General features: G+C 52.0%; 1 protein-coding gene across 8 annotated transcripts in view; it reads right to left on the bottom strand.

The window, feature by feature from the left end:
* The window catches only part of LOC129713537 (AP-3 complex subunit beta-2), an 86383-nt gene that overhangs the window by 39025 nt on the left and 20451 nt on the right, over positions 1–26907 (bottom strand). For all 8 annotated transcript variants that reach the window (XM_055662642.1, XM_055662645.1, XM_055662641.1 and 5 more), the window contains 13 exons: positions 20022–20097; positions 17800–17874; positions 16597–16692; positions 14632–14792; positions 13909–13975; positions 12655–12837; positions 9846–10022; positions 8118–8215; positions 6177–6231; positions 4890–4961; positions 4736–4798; positions 3061–3193; positions 1113–1222 (listed from right to left, as the gene is read on the bottom strand). In XM_055662642.1, the coding sequence (XP_055518617.1) occupies positions 1113–1222; positions 3061–3193; positions 4736–4798; positions 4890–4961; positions 6177–6231; positions 8118–8215; positions 9846–10022; positions 12655–12837; positions 13909–13975; positions 14632–14792; positions 16597–16692; positions 17800–17874; positions 20022–20097 (1366 nt within the window). The remainder of the gene's footprint in view (positions 1–1112; positions 1223–3060; positions 3194–4735; positions 4799–4889; positions 4962–6176; positions 6232–8117; positions 8216–9845; positions 10023–12654; positions 12838–13908; positions 13976–14631; positions 14793–16596; positions 16693–17799; positions 17875–20021; positions 20098–26907) is intronic.

Here is a 26907-nt window from a genome sequence, read left to right on the forward strand (position 1 = left end):
TAGTGGTGGGCCCATTTCCACCCAAGAGAGAGAACCGTCCCCCCCCCCCCCCCCCCCCCCCCCCCCCCCCCCCCCCCACCCCTCCTCATAGAGGGGGAGGGAGGTCAGTGGGTGAGTAAGGTGGTGGTCAGGAATGGGCTAAGTTCAGAGCCTGGACCACGAGGATGGAGCTGGGAACAGGCGTCTGTCCCCGCGGAGTGGGATGGAGGTGGAGGGGTGGGAGGTTGCACAGTTCAGTACTGGGCTTCCTCCGCAGGAGCCCAAGTGCCGCGTCAGTGAAACCTGGTGATGCTTGAAACTGCCGACAATGGGACCTTGTGCAGTTTCCAAGTCGTCCATAGGCGGGCAGGTCGGGAGGTTCATTGGCTGCTGGAATTTGCCCCCGGGTGTGGGGGGGAACGGGATCTGGGGGGGGGGGGGGGGGGGGGGGGGGGGAAAGATGATGTAAATGTTGGGAGAATAAAGTGGAATTAGTGCAGGTCTGGTGTCGATGGGTGGTTGGAGTTTGGCACAGATTCAGTCGGCTGATGGACCTTATTCCACAGATAGATACAAAGTGCTGGAGGAACTCAGCAGGTTGGGCAACATGGATAGGTAATGGCTTGGGTTGGGACCCTTCTTCAGTCTGAAAACGGGCCCAGACCCAAGACGTCAACTATCCATGTTCTCCAGAGATGCTGCCTGACCCGCTGAGTTCCTCCAGCACCTTGAGTCTTTTTCTAATCTAAACTGTTCACTGTCTTAACGTGGTCTTCGGCAGTAGCAAGGCAATGAAGAAGGATCCCGACCCAAGACGTCAACTATCCATGTTCTACAGAGATGCTGCCTGACCCGCACTTTGTGTCTATCTTTGGCATAAACCAGCATCTGAAGTTTATTTTTACTACATTTGGCCTTATTCCACGCAGGATGCTCTAGATGGTGAAAGAAGTGGGAATGGGCCCTGGAGTGGAGTGGATGTGGAATCACTTCATGGACTCGGGAGGAGATGCTAGCAGAGGAAACCTAGTCGGAATGGAGAGGACTCAGGTGGTTATGGTGGGACGGGAGGGTTTGGTTCTGGCGGTGGTGGTGGGGGGGGCTCACGGACGCGGATGTGTGCTGGCACTCACCATGATGTTGTCGATGAGTTTGGCCATGTGCCTGATGATGTCGCTGTGCTGGGCCGGCTGCATCTGCAGCAGTTTCTTAATGACCACGACCGACTCGGCCACCACCAGCTCTGCAAGGGAACGGCAGCGTCATGACCAGGCTCTCGGCTGCCACTGGCGGCAAGGACACGGTGAACAATGCAGGGCCCGACGGTGAGAAGGGGCAACGCTCCCCACCATCTACATTAACCCAGGCGGCACAGCTGGCAGAGCCGCTGTCTCAGCATCAGAGACCAGGGTTCGATCCTGACCTCAGACACTGTCTGTGTGGAGTTTGCATGTTCTCCCTGCATAACCAGCAACTTCTGCATGTTAGGAAAAGAGCGGCACAGCTGGTAGAGCCGCCGCCTCACAAGGCCAGAGACCAGGGTTCCATCCAGACCTCGGGTGCTGTCTGTGTAGAGTTTGCATGTTCTCCCTGCGACCGCATGTTCTGCTTATCTCCCTCATCCCAAAGACGTGCGGGTTTGTAGGTTAATTATCCCGAATGTGTCGGGAGTGGATGCAAAAGTGGGATAACATAGAACTCTGGGCGATCGATGGGTGGCATGGACAAGCTGGGCTGAAGGGCCTGTTTCCACGTTGTATCTTTCAACCAACGAAACATAAGAGGGATTACAGATTTAGGGCAACGTTTGCCGAGTTCAGCAACAAGGCTCTGGAATTGCAAAGATGAGTGACAAAGGGTTGGTGAGATCTTCTTTCAAGCAGAATAAAGCTGCCAGAAGCTCTCACTCGCATTCAACTTTGCCACAAGGAATTATATAGATTCATAGAAAGTAATACAACATGGAAACAGACCCTTCGGCCCAACTTGCCCACACAGACCAACATGTCCCATCTACAGTAGTCCCATCTGCCTGCATTGGCCCATATCCCTCTTAAACCTGTCCAGTCCATGTAGCTGTCTAAATGATATGTTGAGGTAAACGGGCTGCCCCACTTGGGCAACCTAATTGGCGAGTTTAGGAGAGTTTGAAAAAATGACATGTTGAAGATCTCCTTCGACTATGTTGAAGACCAGCTACAACTAACTTCGGGAAAATTGGACACTGAATAGTGGAGTGAAGACGGCCTCCTTCGACCTCCCTTCGACTATGATAAAGACTATCTACGACTACCTTCGACTACCTACGACTAACATGCCGACCTACTACGACTAAACCTACGAGTAAAAAAAACAATCGATTTTTTTACATGGCGACCTTTTTTTACTCGCGGGCATTTTTTAACATATTGAAAAAAATGCCGCGACCTAGCTGAGGCCTCGAGTACGCGGAGACCACACTCGAGCATGGAGGAGAGTTACGAAGACCTCCTACGACCTCGTGTCGACCATGCTGCGAGTACGAGTCGAGGGCAAACTCGCCAGAACTCACGGATTATGTCGCCCTAGTGGGACAGGCCTTTAAGTGCTCCACATGAGTTATGTTGCTGCTGGGCTGCTTGGCCCTTGGTTCTGGCTCATTCACAAGTGATAGGAGCAGAATCAGGCCATTCGGCCCATCAAGTCTCCAACATTCAATCATAGTTGATCTATCTTCCCCTCTTAACCCCATACTCCTGCCGTCTCCCCATAACCAATGACACCCGTACTAATTAAGAATCCATCTCTCTTTGCCTTAAAAATATCCACTGACGGCCTCCACAGCAAAGAATTCCACAGATTGACCACCGTCTGACTAAAGACATTCCTCTTCATCTCCTTCCCAAAGGAACGCCCTCTAACGTCCTCTTATTCTGAGGCTGTGACCTCTGGTCATAGACTCTTCCCACTAGCAGAAACTTCCGCTTCACATCCAGGCCTTTCACTATTCGGTAAGTTTCAATGAGGTCTTCCTCTCATCCTTCTATACTCCAGCAGGTGGAGGCCCAGTGCCGTCAAACGCTGATGTTTGTTGGGACTTACCGTCTCTGTTGGAGAGCAGTTGGACCAGCCCGCTCAGACAAGTGTCACGGACCTCGTCGATGTTGGTGGCACAGCGGCCAATGGCCTGAATGGTTGCGGCCACAAAGTCCTTGTCCTGACTCTTGATGTAGGTCTACGGAGATGGGAAGAGAATGGCGGCCATGAGGTGGGATCATCAGATTGCAGTGCCCGACTCTGATGGTGTTGGCGGGTGCCGGGGATGGGTCAAGGACCCGGCGTGGGGGGACAAGTGGGGACAACTTTGTGACAGTCGGTGCCCTATACGTGGCACCTCTTTGCATACTTTGTGTATGGTATGCAAAGCAATGAATTTCACTGTGACATGCCACATGTGATAATAATGCATCAATCAATCAATTAATCAAAGCCTTGTCTTAAACAATGGAATTCCTCCCCCGGCCCATCTCTCTCTCCCCACTTCAGTTGTGGTGGGTCTCAAAACCTGGCTCTCTGACCAGTCTTTTACAGAATGGTCATCGCCCTAAAACGCCCTGACTCTGATTCTCTCTCCACAGATGCTGCCTGACCCGCTGAGTGTTTCGGAAATGTGTAGGAAGGAACTGCAGATGCTGGTTTAAACTGGAGATCGACACAAATTGCTGGAGTAAGTCAGCGGGACAGGCAGCATCTCTGGAGTGAAGGAATGGGTGACGTTTCGGTACAAACTCCGTACAGGTTCGATCTTGACTACGGGTGCTTGTCTGTACGGAGTTTGCTCTGTGATTGAATTCACATTTGATAGAAGGTGGCTTCTGATCTATTTACTTCATCTCACCTTCCTCCCATTCTTTCTCCTCCCCCCCCCCCCCAAACCGTTGCCTTTGAAAGCATCTTGCTCCTGATGTACTCCTGCAGATGTAATCACATTTTATTCTATCAGCTGAATTTGATCAAGCGATGCATGACCATACAGTATTTAATTTCCTTTCCAGTTATTGCATTTCCATTTGTTGAGTGTGGCCATGTGTCCCAAATGAAACATCTTTTGTTTTACAGCAAAATGAATAACAAACGTCAAAGTACGGAGAAGAAAAGGGGGCGGCACAGTGGCTCAGCGGTAGAGTTGCTGCCTTGCAGCGCCAGAGACCCGGGTTTGATCCCGACTACGGGTGCTGTCTATACGGGGTTTGCACTGTGACTGCGTGGCTTTCCTGCGGGCGCTCCGGTTCCCTCCCATATCCCAAACACGTGCAGGTTTGTACGTTAATTGGCTTCTGTAATTTGTCCCTAGTGTGTAGGGAGTGGTATGAGAATCTATGTGGGTGGGGGGGGTTGTTTGATTGGAATGTGAGAGGGACAGATTACTAAATGGAGGGAAAACAGCTGGTGGGATTGCTCGGAGTGCTGGAACAGACTGTGTATCAGAGGCTGCCTCGAATTTTCCCACGCTCCAGTTATTTTGCTCGTCTCCCTCTTTCCCCCTCTGCCCTCCTCCCCCCCCCCACCACCCGCACACCGCCCCTCTCCCCACACACCGCCCCTCCCACCCCCCGCACACACGCCCCCCCCCCCCCCCAAAACGTCGCCTAATCCTTCTATCCAGAGATGCTGCCTGACCCGCTGAGTTACTCCAGCATTTTGTGTCCAATCGTGATTTTAAGCTAGACCCCGCTAGTCAAAGGGGGAGGGCCAGCAATGGTAGGAGGCTCCATACCTGGAACTCCCGGAGAATGGTGGAGATGTTAGTCTCGCTGGCTAGGTTGGTCAAGACTTCCAGCTGCAGAGAACAAGGAAAGATGCGTCAATGCGGCGTCTGTCTGCAAGGATGGGATGCGACAGAGTCGATGTCATGCGCGGGATGGACTCACCTTCAGCACCTTAATCTGTGTGGGGTCCGTGGACCTGATGTAAAAACTCTTCAGGTGAGGCTCAAACATTCCCTGCAAAATGAAAGGCAAGAGTTTGTGAATTAAACTCACCACCTAGCAGTTTAGTTTAGTTCAGAGATACAGTGGGGAAACAAGCCCTTCGCCCATCGAGTCCGTGACAACCAGCAATTACCCGTACATTAGTTCTACCCTACACACTAGGGGCAATTTACACAAGCCAGTTAACCTACAAACCTGCATGTCTTTGTGGGATGTGGGAGGAAACCCACGCAGTCACAGGGAGAACGTGCAAACTCCATGCAGACAGCACCCGTGGTCAGATTCAGACCCTGGTCTCTGGCGATGTAAGGCAGCAACACTATCTCTGAGCCACTGTGACGCCTCTAATTCATCAGTAGTAATTTTACAGGTGCTTCGTCGGAAGCATTTTATTGGGATGTTTCAGAGCACAGTTTGGGAACAGCTCCATCCAAGACAAGAAATTGCAGAGAATTGTGCCGACCATCACGCAAACCAATCTCTTTTACATTGAAGGTAGACAAGCATGCTGGAGAAACTCAGTGGGTGAGGCAGCATCTATGGAGTAATGGAATAGGTGATGTTTCGGGTCGAGACAAGAGTCGATGGAGGGGGCAGTTCTGATGGGAAGAGGGATGCTGTTCCATAGTCTAGGAGCTACAACCGCAAAAGCGCGGTCGCCCCTGAGCTCATGCCTAGACCTCGGAAATCCAGTGTAGACGGGGTATCAGTGTAGCAGTGTAGATGGGGTATCTTGGTGTACTAGTGTAAATGGGGCAGTGTACCAGTGTAGACAGGGTATCAGTGTACTAGTGTAGGGGCATATTGGTGTACTAGTGTAGATGGGATATCTTGGTGTACTAGTGTAGATGGGGTATCTTGGTGTACTAGTGTAGACATGGAATCAGTGTACTAGTGTAGGGGCATATTGGTGTACTAGTGTAGACAGGGTATCTTGGTGTACTAGTGTAGATGGGGTATCTTGGTGTACTAGTGCAGACAGGGTATCAGAGTACTAGTGTAGGGGCATATTGGTGTACTAGTGTAGATGGGGTATCTTGGTGTACTAGTGTAGACAGGGCATCAATGTACTAGTGTAGGGGCATTTTGGTGTACTAGTGTAGATGGGGTATCTTGGTTGGCAAGGCCGGGCCGGGTCGGGTCGGGCGGGCTGAAGGGCCTGTTTTCATGCTGTGCGACTCCATGACTCTACAACGGGACGTCCCGAAGTCTGGGGCAGTAACTCACCCGGCGTTTGATGGACATGGAGGCGACGTTCTGCAGGACCACAAACTGCACCTCGCTGTGTGGAGAGAGGAGGGGAGAATGAGCATCCATTCCCGGCATGGCGGCAGAGCTGGCAGACCACCGCTGAGCCCCACGGAACCACAACGTGTGCCGACAGTCTCCGAACCAGCACTGGCCCGACTAAGATTTTACACTGAAACGCCATCTGCCCACATTGGAGATCCCTTCTTAGTATTCCAAAGCTCGGAAGATTTCCTTATTCTCCTGGGATATACCTGTACTGGTATTCCAAAACTTGGGGAATTCCACTATTCCCCTAAGATATACCTGCACCGGTATTCCGAAGCTTGGGAAATTCTTCTATACTCCAGGGAGCAACCTTTATCAGTTTTGTGAAGCTCGGGGGTTTTACCTATTCTCCAAGGAATACCTGAATACGTACCAGGAATTCCGGAGTTTGGGAGATTCCTCCACTCTCCTAGGAATACCTGTACTGGTATTCCAAAGTTTGTGAAGATTCCTCTATTCTTCTGGGATATAATTGTATTGGTATTCCAAAGCATGGGAGTTTTTCCTAATCTCCTGGGAATATCTGTATGGGGATTCCAAAGCTCGGAAGATTTCCCCAATCACCTAGGACAGACGTTTACCTGGATTCTGAAGCTTAGGGAAGCTTACGTATTCTCCCGGGAACCTATACTAATATTCTGAAGTTTGGGAGATTTCCCTAATCCACTGGGAATACCTGTGCTTGTATTCCAAAATTTGGGAGATGTCCCCAATATCCCAGGATATAACCCATATGCCGATATTCCCAAGCCCAGGAGATTCTTATGTTTTCCCGAAAATACCTGCACAGGTATTCCGAAGTTCGGGAAATTGGTCTGTGGGATCACGCTGTGCGAGGTTGGCGGCGATGCCTCGGAATATGCCGGCTTCCTGCAGCGTTCCTCGGAAAAGTCCGCGGGGCAGCTGCAAGGAGCGGTCTATTATTTCTGTCAGAGGGTGGGAGTGGGAGCTCTATCAGTGGGAGGAGAGGGCGGGAAGAGGATTTGAATCCACAAGCCATCCCCATCCCACAATCCAGGCACGGCAACGCCAAAGGAAGGGGCTTACCTAGATGTAAAAGCAGGCAGCTATTCGCCCCATTGTTTCCATGCCTTTAACCCCCAGGGGAACGAGTGTTAGAGGTTATTGGGAGAAGCCAGGAGAATGGGGTTAGGCGGGAGAGGTAGATCAGCCATGATTGAGTGGCGGAGTAGATTTGATGGGCCTAATTCTGCTCCTATTACTTATGACCATATCTCATCAGTACGAAGGAACTGCAGATGCTGGTTCACCTAAAAAGACACAAAGTGCTGGAATAACTCAGCGAGTCGGGCAGCATCTCAGGAGAACATGGATAGGTCGTCTTCTTGCGTAGGGCATGCACAGCCTAAAGTTGTAGGTCAACTTGCTCTACTTGATCCATTTGTTTGTGCACGTCGGGTAGATTGCATTAGTGGAAACAGGGTGGACCACATGAAGGTTGCAATGTCCCACATCCATGGAAAGGTGACGTTACAGGTCTGGACCCTTCTTCAGATTCATTGTGGGGTGGGGGGTGGGAAGAAAGCTGGATCTGAGAAGGGACCTGAAACGACACCTGTCCACGTTCTCCAGAGATGCTACCTGACCCGCTGAGTTACTCCAGCACTTGGTGCCCCTTTCCGCTCTCCTGGTTTCCATGAATAATTCTCTCTTGCGATTTTATCAACGTCCCCAGATTCTACCACTGCTGCCACACCAGGGTCAATGAACCCATCAACCCCGCACGCCTCTGGGATGTGGCAGGAAACCCACACAGTCATGGGGAGAGCAGAGGGTGCTCGGTCCCATTGCCGGAAGGTTCCGGGGGGGGGGGGGCAGTTTACTGTACAATCCACCCCCCCTCCCCCCTACCTGTGGCTGCGGAGCAGGCGGACCAGGGCCTTGGCGATGACGCCCACCTCCGCCTTGGGAGCCAAGTGGAAGTAGAGCTGGGCCACGGCCATCACCACCTGCCGGAGGACGGAGCCTGTCAGGGTAGGCCCAAGGGCAGGGTTCAGGGTGCGAGGGCTGGGGTCACGGTGCGAGGGCAGGGGTCACGGAGCAAGGGTAGCGGTCACGGTGCGAGAGCAGGGGTCATGGTGCCAGGGCAGGGGTCACGATGTGAGGGCAAGGGTCACGATGTGAGGGGAGGGGTCACGGTGCGAGAGCAGGGGTCACGGAGTGAGGGTAGGGGTCACGGGTTGAGGGCAGGGGTCACGATGTGAGGGTAGGGGTCACAGTGTGAGGGCAGGGGTCACGATGTGAGGGCAGGGGTCACAGTGTGAGGGCAGGGGTCACGGAGTGAGGGTAGGGGTCACGATGTGAGGGCAGGGGTCATGATGTGAGTACAAGGGTCATGATGTGAGGGCAGGGGTTACAGGTTACAGAGTGAGGGTAGGCGTCACAGTGAATGGTCGCGATTACAGTGCTAGGTTGCGGTGACGATGAAAGATTAATTAATTAAGTTAAATTTATTCAATTATTAACAATAATAATATTTACAAAACAAACAATAAGATACAGACGTACGGAAGTGGAATGAGAGCTCAGTACAAGACAGTTCCCTGAATAACATCTGGACAGCACCAAGGGAGATCCTGGAAGAACATCTGGATGACATTGATGGGGACCCACACTAACATCTGGATGGCATTGAGGAGGCTCCCAGATTAACATCTCGACAGGGTGAGGGAGATCCTGGCCTGACATCTGTTTTGCATTGAGGGGGTTCCCAAATTAACATCTGTGACTGGGGAAAATCCAAAACATCTGGATATCACTGAGGGAGCCCCCACACTAGCATCTGGATGTCACTGTTGAACATCCCAGACTAACAGTTGGATGTCATGGAGGGAGCTGCCAGACAGAGTGTTGGAGAGAGCTCTCCAGAATCTCTTGCCCAGAGCAGGGGAAACGGGGACCAGAGGACATTAGTTTCAGGTGATGGGGTAAAGATTTCATAGGAATCTGAGGGGTAACCTTTTCACACAAAGGGTGGTGGGTGTATGGAACAAGCTGCCAGAGGAGGTAGTTTAGGCTGGGACTATCCCAACGTTTAAGAAACAGTTAGACAGGTACATGCATAGGACATGTTTGGAGGGATATGGACCAAACACAGGCAGGTGGGACGTCGGCCAGTGCAGGCAGGTTGGGCCGAAGGGCCTGTTTCCACACTGTATCGCTGTGACTCTAGCTCTGGAACGTGATAAACAGGACAGTGTAAGGCTCAGCACTCGGTCCACGGATCACTAAGTAAATTGGGCAGAGGGGTGAAGATGAAGTTAGCCAGCGAAGGAACTACAGCTGAAGAAGAAGTTACTTTGAAGAAGTTCTCCTCCTCCTCCAGCAATTTTGTGTACCAAGGAACTACAGACGTTGCTTTACACCAAAGACAGACACAAGGTGCTGGAGTAATGCAGCGGGACAGGCAGTATATCTGGAGAGAAGGAATGGGTGACGTTTCGGGTCAAGAGTTACTCCAGCATTTTTGTGTCTATCTTCGAAGGAAGGAATGACTTGTCCCTGTGAGCTGCTGGCTGATCCTCTGGTACGGGATTACACCTGCCTCTGGGAGCGGTGGCGGTGAGGGCAACGGCTTACCGCGGCGTTCCGGCTCTGGAGGAGGGGCTTGGTGTTCCGAAGGAGCAGCCGGTGGTCGGGGTCCATCACGTAGGGCTTCCGTTTGGGAAGCACGACTGCATCTGCTTCCTCCTGCTTGGAGTCTTCCTCATCCGTGCCGTAAAATCCTTTCTCCGGGTTTTCTTCCAGCAAGATCTCCTGTCCACAGTCAACAGAGAACAAGGGGCATTGTTACTGGAGATGAACCGCCCTCTAATAAATATAGGAACAGAATCAGGCCATTCGGCCCATGGATTCTAACAGACCTTCTCCCACCCAGTCTATGGAATTCTCTGCCTCAGAAAGCGGTGGAGGCCGGTTCTCTGGATGCTTTTAAGAGAGAGCTAGATAGGGCTCTTAAAAATAGCGGAGTCAGGGGATATGGGGAGAAGGCAGGAACGGGGTACTGATTGGGAATGATCAGCCATGATCACATTGAATGGCGGTGCTGGCTCGCAGGGCCGAATGGCCTACTCCTGCACCCATTGTCCATTGTCAGTCTAATAGACCCGCTCCCACCCAGTCCAGTAGACCCACCCCCCACTGCACAAAAACAGGCCTTTCGGCCCACTGAGTCCATGCGAACCATTGATGAAGAAAGACACAAAATGCTGGAGTAACTCAGCAGGTCAGGCAGCATCTTTGGAGAAAAGGATTAGGTGACATTTCGGATCAGAACCCTTCTTCAGACACATTACCTATTCATTTTCTCCAGGGGATTTCCGCCTGACCCGCAGACTTACTCCGGCACTTTGGTATAAAGCAGCATCTGCAGTTCCTTCTGAGCATTGATGACCCGTGCACACCAGTTCTAGGTTATCCCGCTCTCTCATCCACTTCCTACACGCGAGGGACTGTTGACAGAGGCCAACTAACCTACAAAGCCGCACGTCCCTGGGACGTGGGAGGGAAGGTCAGGGTCGAGCCCGGGTCTCTGGCGCTGTGAGGCAGCAGCTCTACCAGCTGTGCCACCGTGACACCCTGGACCCTTGAATCTAAAACCCAACGTGCTGGCAATATAGGTGTGGGGTGAAGAGCACTGGACACGGTTCCAAAGTCTGGATTCAGGCGGCGGGCAGTCGAGAGTTCTGCCCGAGTAGAGAGCCCGCCCCTCTTCTGGGCTTACGTCCGTGCCCCTGTGGCCCTGGAGAGGACGCACGCAGTGTCCACGGGATGCTTGGAGACATTCTGAGAACACTGGGCAATGCGGAGGCTTATTTGGGTGGCACGGTGGCGCAGCGGTCGAGTTGCTGCCTCACAGCGCCAGAGAACCGGGTTCGATCCTGACTACGGATGCTGTCTGAATGGAGTTTGTACGTTCTCCCCGTGACCTGCGTGGGTTTTCTCCGGGTGCTCTGGTTTCCTCCCAAAACTCCAAAGACATACGGGTTTTGGTAGGTTAATCGGTTTGGTAAAATTGTCCCTAGTGCGGGGATCGCTGGTCGGTGTGGACTCGGTGGGCCGAAGGGCCTGTTTCGGCGCTGTATCTCTAAACTGGACTACACTGGACGTAACTGATAATGTTCAAATTTGATGGCTGTTATTTGCAAACTGCACAAATAGCAGCTTTGATTAATGTAATACTATGTTAATGGTGACTATGGAATAAAAACTCCTTATTATAAGAAAAAGAAAGTCATTTCTGGGGAGTTAAGTCAACTGGCGATTAAAGTGTCAAATGAGGAACATGTTTATGCTAAACTGTTGCAAGCAAAACTAAAACCTAATCTGACTAAAAACATAATTTAAAACCAAGAGGACACAAAGTTCTCTAGTAACTCAGCGGGTTGGGTAGCATCCCTGGAGAACATGGATAGTTGATGTTGCGGGTCAAGAACTTTGGAACGAAAAGCAAAGTTAGGTGCAGCATTGATCTGAGCAACAGTGAGAAGTGAGAATGCAAAGTGCTGGAGGAACTCAGTGGGTCAGGCAGCATCTGCGGAGGGAATGGACAGGCAATGTGTCGGGTCGGGACTCTTCTTCAGAATGAGCCTGAAGAAGGGTCGCGACTTGAAATGTCGCCTGGCCACTCCCTCAACAGATGCTGATGATTGACCCACTGAGTTCCTCCAGCACTTTGAGTTCGACGCAAGATTCCAGCATCTGTAGTTCCTTGTCTCTCCAAGAGTGTGGAAGAGTTGGATCGGGGATTGAGGATGGGAGGGGGCATGCGGGTTGGGGGTGCCGCAGGGGTGGGAGGTGGGGGGTTCGGGGGGGAAGGAGCAGGAGGGGGGGCTGCAAGGGGGGGGGGTAGCGGTTGAGAATTGGGGAGTGGGGGAAACCACAGTGGGGGGGTGGGGGGGGGGGGGGGGGGGGGGGGGGGGGCAGAGGGAACCGCAGGGGTAGAGGGTAAGGGGCAGTCACAGTGGATGGGATTGAGGGCGAGGGGTAGAGGGAGGGGGATGTGGGGAGCCACAGGGTGGTGGTTGTGGTTGGGGGAATCACAGGGTGGGGGTTGTGGGGACCGCAGGGTGGTGGTTGGGGGGGGTGGTGGGGGAATCACAAGGTGGTGGTTGCGGAGATCACAGGGTGGGGGTTTGGGGGAATCAGAGGTGGGGTTTGTGGGGACCGCAGCAAGGGGGGTTGGGAATCACAGGGTGGAGGTTGGGGAGATCGCAGGGTGGGGGTTGGGGAATCACAGGGTGGTGCGGGATCACAGTGTGGTGGTTGGGGGGGAGTCACAGGGCGGTGGTTGGGGAATCAGTTTGGTGGTTGGGGGGGTTGGGGGGAACCACAGTGTGGGGGTGGGGGGGACAGCAGTGTGGGGCGGTGAGATGTGGGGAACACTCACGTTGTGGTTGGGGTTGAGGACCTGCGTGCGTGGGTCTCGGGTGAGCATGTCGATGATGACTACTTGGCCCCACTCCTCCACGTCGATGAGCAGGTTGCACAGCTTCCGGTAGTTCTTGTGGATCAGGTCGATGCGCTCGGGACACACCTCCTCGAAAGCCATCACCACGCTGCCTGCCACCAGCTGTGGGCATTCAGACAGACCACCCCGGTAGTGTGAACCCCGACCCTCCCCGACCCCTACACCCCGACCCCCCAGCTCCCTGACCCCTACACCCCGACCCCCAGCTCCCTGACCCCCTACACCCCGACCCCCAGCTCCCTGACCACCCCTACACCCCGACCCCCAGCCACTGCTCGTCCACGTCACCTCCCGTGGACAACTGCATCCCTGTCGACAAGCTGTGTTCAATGGGGAAAAATAGACCCACTTTAATGGCCTTCCAGGTGAGACAGAGGCCCACATGCACCTCCTCTCACCTCATTTACTGCATCTGGTATTCCTGATACGCAAAAAGCTGGAGTAACTCAGCGGGACAGGCAGCATCTCCGGAGAGAAGGAATGGGTGACATTTTGGGTCGAGGGCCTGAAGAAGAGTCTCAGACAACACCCGTAGCCAGGATCAAACCCGAACCCGGGTCTATGGCACTGGACGGCAACAACTCTACTGCTGTGCCGCTCATAAATGATGTGGGAACTGTGAATGTTACAGTAAAGGGGGCTCCAGGCGTGAAAACAGTGACTGGGGACACGCACAAGGTGGTTCCAGATGTAGAATGGCAGAGGAAGGATGTTTCCAGATGTGGAAACTAATCAATGTCTCCAGATGTGGATAAGAAATGCTCCATGCAAGGTGGCTTGAGGTGTGGGTGTGGTGAATGATGGATAACACTGGTTGAGGAAGCGTTGAGGAGTACAGGAGGACGTTCTGGCACGTTGGCAGTGTAGATAGCTACAAGGCACTGTCCAGTGAACATAGAACTAACTGTACAGCAGGGGAACAGGCCCTTTGGCCCACCATTTATGTGCTGAATATGACGATGCCAAACTCATTTCCTTTGCCTGTACATCATTTCCTTTGCCTGTACATGATCCATGTCCCTCCATTCCCTGCTTATCCACGTGCCCATCGAAAAGCCACTGAAACGCCACTGTAAATGCACTAACGCACACCTAGCAGTATTCCCCAAACAGAATAACATTGCTCAACAACTAAATATTGCGTTCGAGGAGCGCCAGGCTCCTTCCTCTCACCGTTGTCTTGTCCGCCAGCAGCTTCTCAATCACCTCAATCAGCTGGTCCTTCTGATCCAGATCCAGACTGAAACGAGAGACAGAACGAGACGTCAGGGTCAATTACTGGGGATGGACACAAAATGCTGGAGTGACTCAGCGGGACAGCCAGCACTGGGTCGGGTGACGTTCCGGGTCGACTCCCGGGCAGCTTTCTCCGTTACGCCAGTGGAAGAAGAATGTTTCGGTTGCAGGCGTAACAGGGAATATTCTGGGAAATTCCTCGGGAATGTTGAACAGGGTTGGCTATTCCCAGTGCGGAATCCCACCCAGCACCGACGTGAGAACTGGCCTCACCAAAACCCTACCGGCAGTGAATCTGTGGAATTCATCGCCACAGACGGCTGTGGAGGCCGAGTCATTGGGTATTTTTAAAGCGGAGTTTGCTAGGTTCACGATTAGGAAGGGCGTCAAAAATTTTGGGGAGAAGACAGGAGAATGAGGGAAAAAATAGATTGAAGATCAGCCATAATAAACTAATATGACCATAATAAACTAAAGAAAAACAAAAAACGATACTAAAATCTAAAGTAAAAACTGAAGTAAACACTAAAGTGTTCTAAACATTAAACTAAATTAAACACTAAACTGAACTAAAAACTAAAAAGAACTCAAAACTAAACATGAACTGAATGAAAGAAAAGTAAAGCAAGGAAGACAGTGTTTGGGGAGAGTGGCCTTTACCTGTACAGTTTGGGGATGGCGTGGGCAGCTGTCTTCCTGACATAGGGGGACATATCTGAAGCAGCTTCCTTGATGGCCAGCATCATGATGGGGACGATGATGGTGACTCGGATGCTGGAGAGAACACGCAGGGCTCCCGCTCGGATCAGCTGGTTCGGGTCCTGGAGAGAGATCGGATACCACACTGGAGCTCAGCTGTGTGCAGACAGAGATGGCAGCCTCGCCAACAGTCTGTCTGCCTGTCTGTTTTGTTATTTTTAGTGTGTTTTAAAAGTGTGTATTCATGTTCTCTGGTTAGTTTTATGTGGGGGGTGTGTGGGAGGGGGTCGAGGGAAACCTTTTTCACTCTCATTCCTTGCCGGAGATGCGATTGTTTTCCGGATCGTATCTCCGGTCGCTCTGCGGCCTAACATCATGGAGCTGGCGGCCTTGCTCGAGACTGACTTTGAGCCCCACCGCGGGGCCGTGGACTTACCATCGGAGTCGGCGATCCCTTGCCTGGGATCGACGTTCCAACCGCGGCCTGCAGATTTCACCATCGAGGAGCTCGCAGTCTCGGGTAGAGACTGTTGTCGGGAAGCTCCAAGCCGCAGGAGGTTTGACCAGCCCCGACCCGGGGTGCGATCGCCCGGCGCGGGGGGAGCTAAAATCCCCCCCCCCCCCCGATGTGGGAGCTTGATCGCCCCGACGCGGAGAGCTCAACCGCTGGCTGCGAGATCGCCCCGACAACGGAAGGTTCGAGTGCCCCGACCGCGGGAGAACAAAGAACGGAAGAAGATTGAACTTTGTTCCCCATCCATCACAGTGTGGAATGTGGGGGAGTCGCTGTGGTGGATGTTGATGTTAAAATGTATTTGTGTGTCTTGTTGCTCTCTATTGGTATGGCTGTACGGCAAATCAAATTTCTCGTATGTTGCAAAACATACTTGGCTAATAAATGACTATTATTATGATTATGATTATGAAACCCGGACGTAATGCAGCGGGTCTGGCAGCATCTGTGAACAACATGGACAGGTGACGTTTCGGGTCGGGACCCTTCTTCAGTCTGAAACGTCACCTAACAAGGAACTGCTGATACTGGTTTATAAAAGGAGACACAAAACGCTGGAGTAACTCAGCGGATCAGGCGGCGTCTCTGGAGAACGTTGATAGGTGATGTTTTGAGTCAGGACCGCTCTTCAGACTGATTGTAGGGAAGAAACAAAACTGGAGGAGGGAAGGGGCAAAGCCAAAGCCATAGAAACCTCTCCCCCCCTCCCTCCCTCCCACCCATTCCCCCTCTCCCATGTGCCCCACCTACACACACCTATTTTTTCCTACCATCTATATTCCTTCCTCTAGCTTCATAATTTGCTGCTCTTCCATCATTTTGTCTCACACCTCCGGCCTATGTCCAACCATCAGGCAAACGCCTCCGTTGCCATGCTGTGAGAATGGAGAGGTTGAGAAGGAGTTTCTTCCCAGAGGCCATCTGCCCATTATATTTAATATGTAAAAGAATATGTGATTCTGTTCCATTCTGTTTGTAGTTTGTTTGTTTGTCTTTTTGCACAAAGTCCGCGAGCATTGCCACTTTTCATTTCACGGCACATCTCGTATGCGTTTTGACGAATAAACTTGACTTGACTTGATCTGCCTATCACTCCCTTGCTCCCCCCACCTGTATTAACCTATTACCTGCCAGGCTTTGTCCTGCCCCTCCTCTCTGCCAGCTTTCTTCATGTGCCCTGACTATGTTGAGTGTGGATGGGAAAGTGGGATAATATAGAACAAGTGTGTCGGCACGGGTTGGTCGGCGTGTACTCAGAGAACCAAAGTGCCTGTTTCCACGCTGTATCTCTCAACTCAACTCTAAATGAAATGAAAGTGACAGTGGACACACTTTTGTTCCGTAACGATAGAGCCCCCCCTCCTTGTTCATTAACAAACCACCGGGCGTGTGAGCACTCCAGGCGTACTGACCTTTAATCCTCTCTGGAAGGTGCTGATGGAGAGAAGGGCGAGGTCCTGCTGTTCTTCTGCGTATCGAACCAGGTAAACGTAAACCAGCTTCTTCACCTGCAAGAGACGGAATGAGGGGTGGGGATTAGGGGCAGGCACAGAGTGAGCCGAGCTCTGCAGCACACACGCAGTAGCACCGAACACCTCGTCTCCCACTCCCCATCCCACCCCTATATTCGGAAGTGGGAGGTGTGAAACGCTGCGCCTGTGAAGTCTGGCTGCGGCTCGTTAAACTGGTATATTAGGTTGTGTCTGTCTGCTTTCTGTCTTTTTACTTGTTTTTTTTGTCTTGTTCAGTTAAAATTTTAGTTAAAATATAAGAAGATATTTTAGCTTACAGTTTATATTTAGTGTCAAATTAGGCTTGCCTTAGGTTGCGGTGTGTGTGGATAATAAATCCTATAACATTGGGGGGGGGGGGGGGGGGCCATAAAGCAAATGACCAATGTTTTATGGGGAGGGGCAATAAAGGAAGAGAACAGGGCTATTTAAGGCAATGTAATTCGGTTGTTAAGGGAAGGTCTGGGCCCTTCGGGGGAATGCTGGACTTTCTTGTCGTATCCCCCTTCTCTTCCCCCGTCTGAGGCCTAATGGCGGAGCTCGTGGGCTTTCTCCGAGATCTTCGGTTTCCTCCCACACTCCAAAGACGTTGTACAGGTCGGGTTGGTAGGTAAATTGGCTTGGTGTAAATGTAAATTGTCCCTGGTGTGTGTGGGATAATGTTAATATGCAGGGAATGCTGGACGGCACGGACCCGGTGGTAGGTAGGGCCTGTTTCCGCGGTGTATCTCCAAACTAAACTAAAAGAAAACTGCACAGAGGAGTTCTGAGGTGGACCATTCACTTTGGGAAAAGATCAGTGAATGGCCCACCTCAGAAGTCCTCTGAGCAGTTTTTTTTAAAGTTTAAGTCTCTCCTCGACAGACTACCCACCAGAAGGTACACAAAAGAGCTGGAGAAACTCAGCGGGTGCAGCAGCATCTATGGAGCGAAGGAAATAGGCAACGTTTCGTCCCGAAACGTTGCCTATTTCCTTCGCTCCATAGATGCTGTTGCACCCGCTGAGTTTCTCCAGCTTTTTTGTCTACCTTCGATTTTCCAGCATCTGCAGTTCCTTCTTACCCACCGGAAGGGTTGAGAGGGGTGACGAGAGCCTTCGCTTACCTCAATGTTTTTGCAGGCCACGTTCTTCACCACTGAGGGGAAGAGCTCCGACGCATTCTTCCCTCTGGCGATCATCTGTAAACAACATAAAGGGCAGGCAACCCCTCAGTGAAAGGAAGCAAGGATGTGGTATCACGCTGGGAGAGCAGGTTCAGCCTCCCAGCCCAGCCTCAGGCCCATATCCCACAGTAGAAGCACGGAACATTACATACAAGGCGAGAGGGAAAGATTTCACAGGAACCTGAGGGGCAACTTTTTCCACGGAGGGTGGTGGGCAAATGGATCGAGCTGCCTGAGGACAGCAAGAGTTGCTGCCTCACAATACCAGAGACTCAGGTTCGATCCTGACCACAGGTACTGTCTGTACCTCTCCTTGCCCGTCCATCTTTGTACCCGGGGGCTCTGCACTCTCTCTACACTTCGCACTGCCTCAGGAAAGCAGCCAACCTAACCAAAGGCCATTCACACCCCAGTCATCCGATCTTCTCCCCTCTTCCGCCGGGCAGAAGGTACAAAATCTTGAAAGCACGTGCCACCACATTAAGAACAGCTATCATCCCCATTGTTATCAGAACTCTCACAGGCAAAGGATAAAGTCCCAATCCCCCAATCTACCCCATTGGGGCCCTTGCGCTTTTCTTTGTTATCTGCACTTCTTCTGTAGCTGCAACACCAAACTCAGCACCTGGTTTCCTTTTGCTTTGTACCTGTTGTATCATATATTGTATCATACATTACAAGGTTAATTCGCGGGATTGTCATATGCTGAGAGAATGGAGCAGCTGGGCTTGTACACTCTGGAGTTTAGAAGGATGAGAGGGTAATTCATTGAAACATATAAGATTGTTAAGGGCTTGGACACGCTAGAGGCAGGAAACATGTTCCCGATGTTGGGGGAGTCCAGAAATAGGGGCCACAGTTTAAGAATAAGGAGTAAGCCATTTAAAACGGTGACGAGGAAACACTTTTTCTCACAGAGAGTGGTGAGTGTGGAATTCTCTGCCTCAGAGGGCGGTGGAGGCAGGTTCTCTGGATACTTTCAAGAGAGAGCTAGATAGGGCTCTTAAAGATAGCGGAGTCAGGGGATATGGGGAGAAGGCAGGAACGGGGTACTGATTGGGGATGATCAGCCATGATCACATTGAATGGCGGTGCTGGCTCGAAGAGCCGAATGGCCTACTCCTGCACCTATTGTCTATTGTCTATATATGGATTTGATTGTAATCCAGTATGTATGGTTTTACCTGCATGCAGGTTTATCGGTTAATTGGCTGTGTGTTCTTTGTGTGTAGGATAGTGCAGTCTACGTGGTGATCGCTGGTCGGCGTGGACTCGGTGAGCCGAAGGGCCTGTTTCCGCGCCATATCTCTAAAGACTAAACTAATAGTCCCAACTCAATGGGCAGATAAGGAGCAAAAGAATCTTGATCCCTTTTGCTCATTGTGGTCGAAATAATGTTGCTAAATAAATAAAGCTGGCCGCAACTCAGTAAATAATTCAGAACAGCAGGTTCTGACTCTGTCATCCACACCAGCCATACATATTTAACAGCTCACTGTTCCGTCTCCAGCCACAGCAGCTGTAGTATTTACGGCATCTGCAGTATTTTGCTTTTGTATTATATTGTTCAGTGTACAATGTTTACATATTCTGTTGTGCTGCTGCTGCAATAGACAATAGGTGCAGGAGTAGGCCATTCAGCCCGTCGAGCCAGCATCACCATTCAATGTGATCATGGCTGATCATCCCCAATCAGTACCCTGTTCCTGCCTTCTCCCCATATCTCCTGACTCTGCTATTTTTAAAGAGCCCTAAAAGATGCTCTCTTTTGAAAGCATCCAGAGAACCTGCCTCCACCGCCCTCTGAGGCAGAGAATTCCACAGACTCACCACCCTCTGTGAGAAAAAGTGTTTCCTCGTCTCCGTTCTAAATGGCCTACTCCTTATTCTTACTGTGGCCCCTGGTTCTGGAATGTCATTGTTTTATCTGGGACGCCTGATGGTAAAACATTGGGCCTATTAACTGGGGTGGAAGATTGCAATCTTCACGTGGTCCGCCCTGTTTCGACTAATGCAATCAACTCGACGTGCACAAACGGAAGATCAAATAGAACAAGTTGTCCAACAACTTTAGGCTGTGCACGCCACACGAAAGAAAAAGAAGGGCCTATTAACTGGCATAAACCTGGACACTGCTGCATCTGCCACAGGATCAGACTCACCGCCACAATCCTCTTCATGGCCTCCAGCTTCAGCGAGTCCTTGTTGCTATCCAGCATCTCCTTCAGATCATCGTGCCTGTGGAGAGTAAAACCCCTGTTAGTTTCGAGTCAAATCAGACGGTCATGCAGCTGAGCAGCATGGAAACAGGCCCTACTCTGGGCAAGAGACTCTTTACATCTACCCCATCTATTCCCCTCACCATCCTATCTATACACCTCTATATGATCACCCCTCATCCTCCTACGCTCAAGGGAATAAAGCTCCTAGCCTGCTCAAACTCTCCCTGAAGCTCAGGCCCTCGAGTCCTGGCAACATCCTCCTTCCCTGTGGCCATCAAACTGTACAACTCCTCCCCCTTCTGTCGTGGGGTAGACTGAGACTGACTCCACTTCCTTCCCCCCCCCCTCCCCAATCTTTGCACATCCCCCAAGTCTTCCCCCTCGTCACTTTAATTTCATGTTTTATGTATTTTGTGTTTTTAAGACTGTGGGCAGATCAATTTCCCTACTGAGATAAATAAAGTTTTATCGTATCTTCTCTGCTCCCTTGCCAGCTTGACAGAACGTTTCCTCTAGCACGGTTACCAAAACTGAACACAATACAACCTGGCCTCACCAGGCATTGTGCTTCTAAAGGGCCTGTCCCACTTGGCCGTCATTGGCGCTTCATTTACACGTCATATGTAAAATAGGTCGAAGCGTCCTTACGCGCAAATCACGCGTCATCATGCCGTCTGGTGCGCGTGACGTCATTAGAATACCCTACGGTGCGTGGCAACGCACGGTGACGTAACCATGCGTCACCACGTGGGACGTCGAGACGCAAGCGTGCGACGCCAATGCGTCAGCGTGCGTACACGATACGTCACGCAAGTGGTGCGCGAGGATTTCGTACAGCACGAAATCCTGGAGCGCCGCGCGATACCGTGCGCAACTCCACACTCCTCTCCATGCGCCTGTCCAGCGCTACCCACACGTTACCCATGCATCACAACACGGCGACCACATTTTTGGAGGTCGCGTAAATGGCGCGCAAATGATGGCCAAGTGGGACAGGCCCTTAACTCTCGGGTAATTGCCTTTGGTGTTACCCTATCAGAGGTATTTCCTGGAGACTCAGGAGACTGCAGATTTGATGGTACAGGTGCACAACCTTTTATCCGGAGTTACGGAAACCGAAAAACTCAGAAAACCGGCCATTTTTTCCAGATGTCGTCTGCGCACCAAAGCTCGCGTTTGGCGCCAAACTTGACCCGAAACGACCCACGGTCAACCCAGGTCTGTACTACTGTAGCGGCTGCCTCCTCCCCGGAGACCAGGAGACGCTTAAACATCTGTAAATCATTGCTTAAATGTTAGTCAGTTAGTTTGGAGGGCTTTTATGTGAAGGGGGGGTGAAGGGGTAAACTTTAATTCTTAGTCCCCTACCTGGTCGGAGAGGCGGGGAGCAGTCAATGCCTTACCGGGTCGCCGTGCAGTAAGCTCCGCAGCGCTGTGGCCGCCAACTCCCAGCTGGGGCTGCGGGCGGCGCCGGTTGTAGCTCCGACCCCGGCAACTCTACCCCTGGCTGCGAGGCGCTCCAAATCCAGCGCGGCCCACGGCCGTACGCCCCAGCTCCGCGAATGTTGGGAGTCGGCGGCGTCGCAGCGCTGGGATACCAGCGGGGAGCGGGCAATGCCTTACCGGGTCGCCGTGCGGTAAGCTCCGGAGCGCTGAGGCCGCCGATTCCCAACATTCGCGGAGCGTCACTGGATTTGGAGCCGCGCAGCCAGGGGTAGAGTTGCCGGGGTCGGAGCTCCAACCGGCGCCGCCTGCGGCCGGACGGAGCCCCCAGCTCCGCGAGGTTGGGAGTCGCCGACCAGGTAGGGGACTAAGAATTAAAGTTTCCCCCTTCACCCCTACTCCACCACATAAAATCCCTCCAAACTAACTGACTAACATTTATGCAATGATTTCCCGGTCTCCGGGGAGGAGGCAGCTGCTCCAGACTTTTCAAGCCGCCCGTGCTACCTACCTAATCTATGCTAAAAATCTTCCATTCGGAAATCCAAAAATGTCCGAAATCCGACAAGTTTCTGGTCCCAAGGCTTTCGGATAAAAGGTTGTGCACCTGTATTTATGTACAATATTATTTGATCTAATGAGACAGCATACGACAACGCTTTTTACAGTACCTCAGTACACATGACAATAATACATCTAAAGCTCCTGCACCTTTTCCACAATTGGGACGCAACTCGTTCTCTCCCTTTGCCCGTTCTCACAAAGGGTTTTAGACCTGAAATGTTAACGGAACATCAACCTCAGGGGATAGATACAAAAAGCTGGAGTAACTCAGCGGGACAGGCAGCATCTCTGAAGAGAAGGAATGGGTGACATTTCGGATCAAGACCCTTCTTCAGTCTCGACCCGAAAAGTCACCCATTCCTTTTCTCCAGAGATGCTGCCTGTCCCGCTGAGTTACTCCAGCTTTTTATATCTATTTTCGGTTTAAACCCAGCATCTGTCCACAATGGAGAGGGATCCCTGGGGCATCTATCTATAAGCAGCTGGCAATACGGGTTGAGAGCCCTGTCTATCCTGCCAACATCATGCAAAGGCCCGTCACCGCATACCCATTTCTGAATCTGTAATCGATCTCACTGCCACAAACACTGAGGACGAGAGAGAGAGAGCGAGAGATACAACTGCGTGAAATCCTGCAACGTTCATGCTACCCAACACCAAACGTGAATAATGGATGCGATACCCATGGAAATGTGTGCTCTGGAACTAAGCACTCCATCTCACAAACACAGTCTCCCCCACCCCCCCACTCCTCCCACGCAAATCAACTCCATCTGAACTCCATCTGCCTCTGGAAGGCAGCCAACATCATCGAGAAACACTCACTCATTGTCTCTTCCCCTGCTCCCATCAAGACAAAGATACTAAAGCCTGAACCCATGTACCGCCAGGTTCTGAGAGTTTCTTCCCACAGTTAGTCATAGAGTCATACAGCATGGAAACAGGCCCTTCAGCCCATCCCCACCAACACGTCCCAGCTACACTAGTCCCTATTGCCTGCCTTTGGCCCATATCCCTCTAAACCTGTCCTATCCATGTACCTGTCTAAACGTTGCGTTATTGGATATAGTTATTAGACTGTTGTACAGATATCTCATCAACTAAGGATGTAATCCCAATCTCCCAACCTACCTCATTGCTCCACCGACACTTTAAAAAATAATCTGCACTTTCTCTGGAGCTGTAATATTATATTTGGCACTCTGGTTACCTTTAGGGCGACACAGTGGAGTTGCTGCCTTCCAGCACTGGACACACGGGTTTGAACCCAACTACGGGTGCTGTCTGAACGGAGTTTGTACGTTCTCCCGGTGACCACGTGGGTTTTCTCAGGGAGTTCCGGTTACCTCTCACACTCCACAAAGACGTACAGGTTTGTAGGTTAATTGGCATTGGTCAAAATTGTAACTTGTTCCCTGGTGTGAAGCATATTGCTAGTGTATGGGTGATCGATGGTCGGCATGGACTCGGTGGGCCAAAGGGCATGTTTCCGCGCTGTATCTCTCAACTAAACTAAACTACAATGTCTTCATGTTTCAAGTCTACAATTATTGTCTCAGCCACCAATTGGTACAGTGAAATTTGGGTTTCCATACATCCATACGAATAAAAAAAGAACACAACACACGATAGAATTTAACATAAACATCCCCACACAGTGGAATCAACGTTTCCCACTGTGAGGAAAGTTCAGTCATTCTCCTCTTTGTTGTTAACCCGTGGTCGGGGCCTCCCGAGCCCCCCGCAGTCGCCGCTACGGCCGGCCCGATGTTCAGGACCTCCGATGTTCAGGACCTCCCGCCGGGATGATGGAACTCCGACGACGGAACGGAAGAATATTCTCAGCGGCTTGGAGTTTCCGAATCGGCCACTTCCTACCGGAGACCCAAAGCGGCTCCCAAAGTCCACAGGCCGAGCTGGGCGGAGATTCAACACAGGCGGCCCTCGGCAAAGGGATCACCAGGACCCCGCGATGCTGAAGTCAGCGCCGCCCGCGGCTGGAAGCTCCGCAAACCACAGCTCCACGATGTTAAAGCAGCAGGCCCAACACACCGGAGCTTCAACACGGCCACCCCAGTAAGGCATCGCCCGCTCCGCGATGGCAAATTAGCGCTGTGCCGCTGCTGAAGCTCTGATCCGTCTCCGGCAGGAAAGGCCGCGCCAATCCAGATGGTAGGCCGCGAGGGGGGGGGGGGGCGAAGACGCGGCTCGGAGAACACTCGCATCCTCGCCATCAAGTGACTGAGGAACGGTTTCCCCCTTCCCCTCCCCACCTCCCCCATAAAAAAAGACTAAGAAACCTCCAAAACATACTTTTTAAACAGACTAAAAATAACAAAAATATGAAAAAACAGACAGACTATAGGCAGTCCGTATAATCCACCCTATAAATTAATACATTTTGAAAACCTTTTGCCACTGTTCCTTTTATCAATGTCCTAAAACTCTAGGTGTCCTGTGATGGACCTTTCTAAAGTGTAGTAGAGTTTACTTTCTCCAGGAGCTAGCACAGGAGCAGTGTCTGAAGTATATACACTGGCACTATCCTGTTCACTAGGAACATTTTACAGAAGCCAATGAACTTACAAACCTGCATGTATTTGGAGTGTGGGAGGAAACCGGAGCACCCGGAGAAAACCCACACGGTCACGAGGAGAACGTACAAACTCCGTACAGACAGCACCCGTAGTCAGGATTGAACTCGGGTCTCAAGCCGTGCCACAGGTTGAAGGGTGAATTTCAAAAGGGATGAAAAGGTAAGACAAGGAAGAGCAGTGGAAATTATGCTCTCGAGGAGCCAGCACAGGAACAGTGGGCTGAAGGGCCTTCTGCTTGCCGTTCCCGTTCAAGGCTCACGTGCCTGTAACACAGCCCCTAGCCTCATTCCTTGTCTTTCATTCCTAAACCGCGGCCAGGCATTTTACTCCGTACTTGGCAAAGAAGCAAAGTCGATCTTCAGCAAACAGCTTGGCCTTGAACATTGAATTTGTGCCGAGATACTGTGGGAATCACCACCCCCACCCCTAACCCTGACCCTGACACACAGAACACAGACACCACGCACTACACCCACGCTCACTGGGAAGGCAGCAAGGTAAACACTCCACCGCAAGACCACGCTACAAGGTCAACATTCCCTCTTGTAGCTGCTCTTAGTAAAAGAGCACCAAGAGCCCGGGTAAACGGCCCGTCTGTAAAGATTGACCAGTCCGCCATCTTTAGCTTGACTTTATTCCAGGGCTTCACTGTCAAGTGACCGCACCCGCCCTCTCCCCCCACACTGACCCCATCTCCCCCTCTCTCCCCCCACATTGACCCCGTCTCTCCCTCTCCCCCCACACTGACCCCATCTCCCCTCCCCACACTAATCCGCCTCACTCATTCTCAAACTGACCCTCCCTCACTCACCCCACACTGATTCTCTCTCTCTCACTCACTCCCGCCCTTCCTCCCTCATTCACCCCTCCCACACTGACCCCCCCCAGCCCCGTCTTCCTCATTGACCCTGCTTCACCCCACCACTCTCTCCATCACCCTCCAACTGTGACCCTTCCTCATCCCCTTCATCTCCCACTCCCACACCCGAGCCTCCTTCACCCTCACCCTCACCACACTCTCCCCTCACCCCCCTCATCTCACTCCACCTCACTTCAAGAGTGTTGACTTTGAAGATGCAGCATGCAAACAGGCCCTTCGGCCCCATCAGTGTGAGGCAGGGACCCGACCTGAAACGTACATCTGTCCTTGTCCCTCCGTGGATACAGCCTGACCCGCTGAGTTCCTCCAGCAATTTACTTTGTGCTCAGGACCCCAGCATCTTGTGGCCCCGTTACCACTGGTGCCTGTAGGTTCTCAGTGGTGTTTTTCTGTGGATTCTGTGGTGGGGGGGGGGAAGGATTTCTCTCTGTTCCTCAGACACACTCCTGTCCACTGACCTCTGCCAATCACTAGTACGAAGTCCATTTGCCCTGGCTGTCTGTCTGGTCAAGAGGAAGCTCTCTTTAGACTTTGGAGATACGGCGCAGAAACAGGTCCTTCGGCCCATTGAGTCCGCACTGAGCAGCGGTCACCCCGTGCACTATTTTACCAAAGCCAATCAGCCTACAAACCTGTACGTCTTTGGAGTGTGGGAGTGAACCAGAGCACCCGGAGGAAACCCACGCATCCCCAACCTTTGATGCTTTGAAGGTTCTTCCATGGAACCCACCCCAGTGCCAAGTCAGGTTCCCCCGACCCATCAGACAATTGGTGGTGAGATCACCAACACCGTCACTGATCCTCTGAGGGCCACTTTAGCTGGCAGGAACCACAGGCAGTCAGCAAGACCGCCGTGTCCTGGACAAGTGGGCCTGGAAGGTCCTCAGACCCCATCGCCATGGCAACCACCGTGCACCGGAGGCGAGGGGAGGGGTGGAGGGGGACACGGTGGCACAGCGGTAGAGTTGCTGCCTTATGCCCCTGTCCCACTTAGGAAACCTGAACGGAAACCTCTGGAGACTTTGCGCCCCACCCAAGGCTTCCGTGTGGTTCCCGGAAATTGCAGGTGGTTGCCGGAGGTTGTAGGTAGTGGAAGCAGGTAGGGAGACTGACAAAAACCACCGGGATCCGCACGGAAACCTTGGGTGGAGCGCAAAGTCTCCAGAGGTTTCCGTTCAGGTTTCCTAAGTGGGACAGGGGCATTACAGTGCCAGAGACCCGGGTTCAATCCTGACCACGGGTGCTGTCTGTACGGAGTTTGCCCGTTCTCCCCCTGACTTGCGTGGGCTTTCTCCAAGGGGCACTGGTTTCCTCCCACACTCCATAGATGTACAGGTTTGTA

The sequence above is a fragment of the Leucoraja erinacea genome, chromosome 36 (genome assembly GCF_028641065.1).
Source record: "Leucoraja erinacea ecotype New England chromosome 36, Leri_hhj_1, whole genome shotgun sequence".
NCBI classification, from domain to species: Eukaryota; Metazoa; Chordata; class Chondrichthyes; order Rajiformes; family Rajidae; genus Leucoraja; species Leucoraja erinaceus.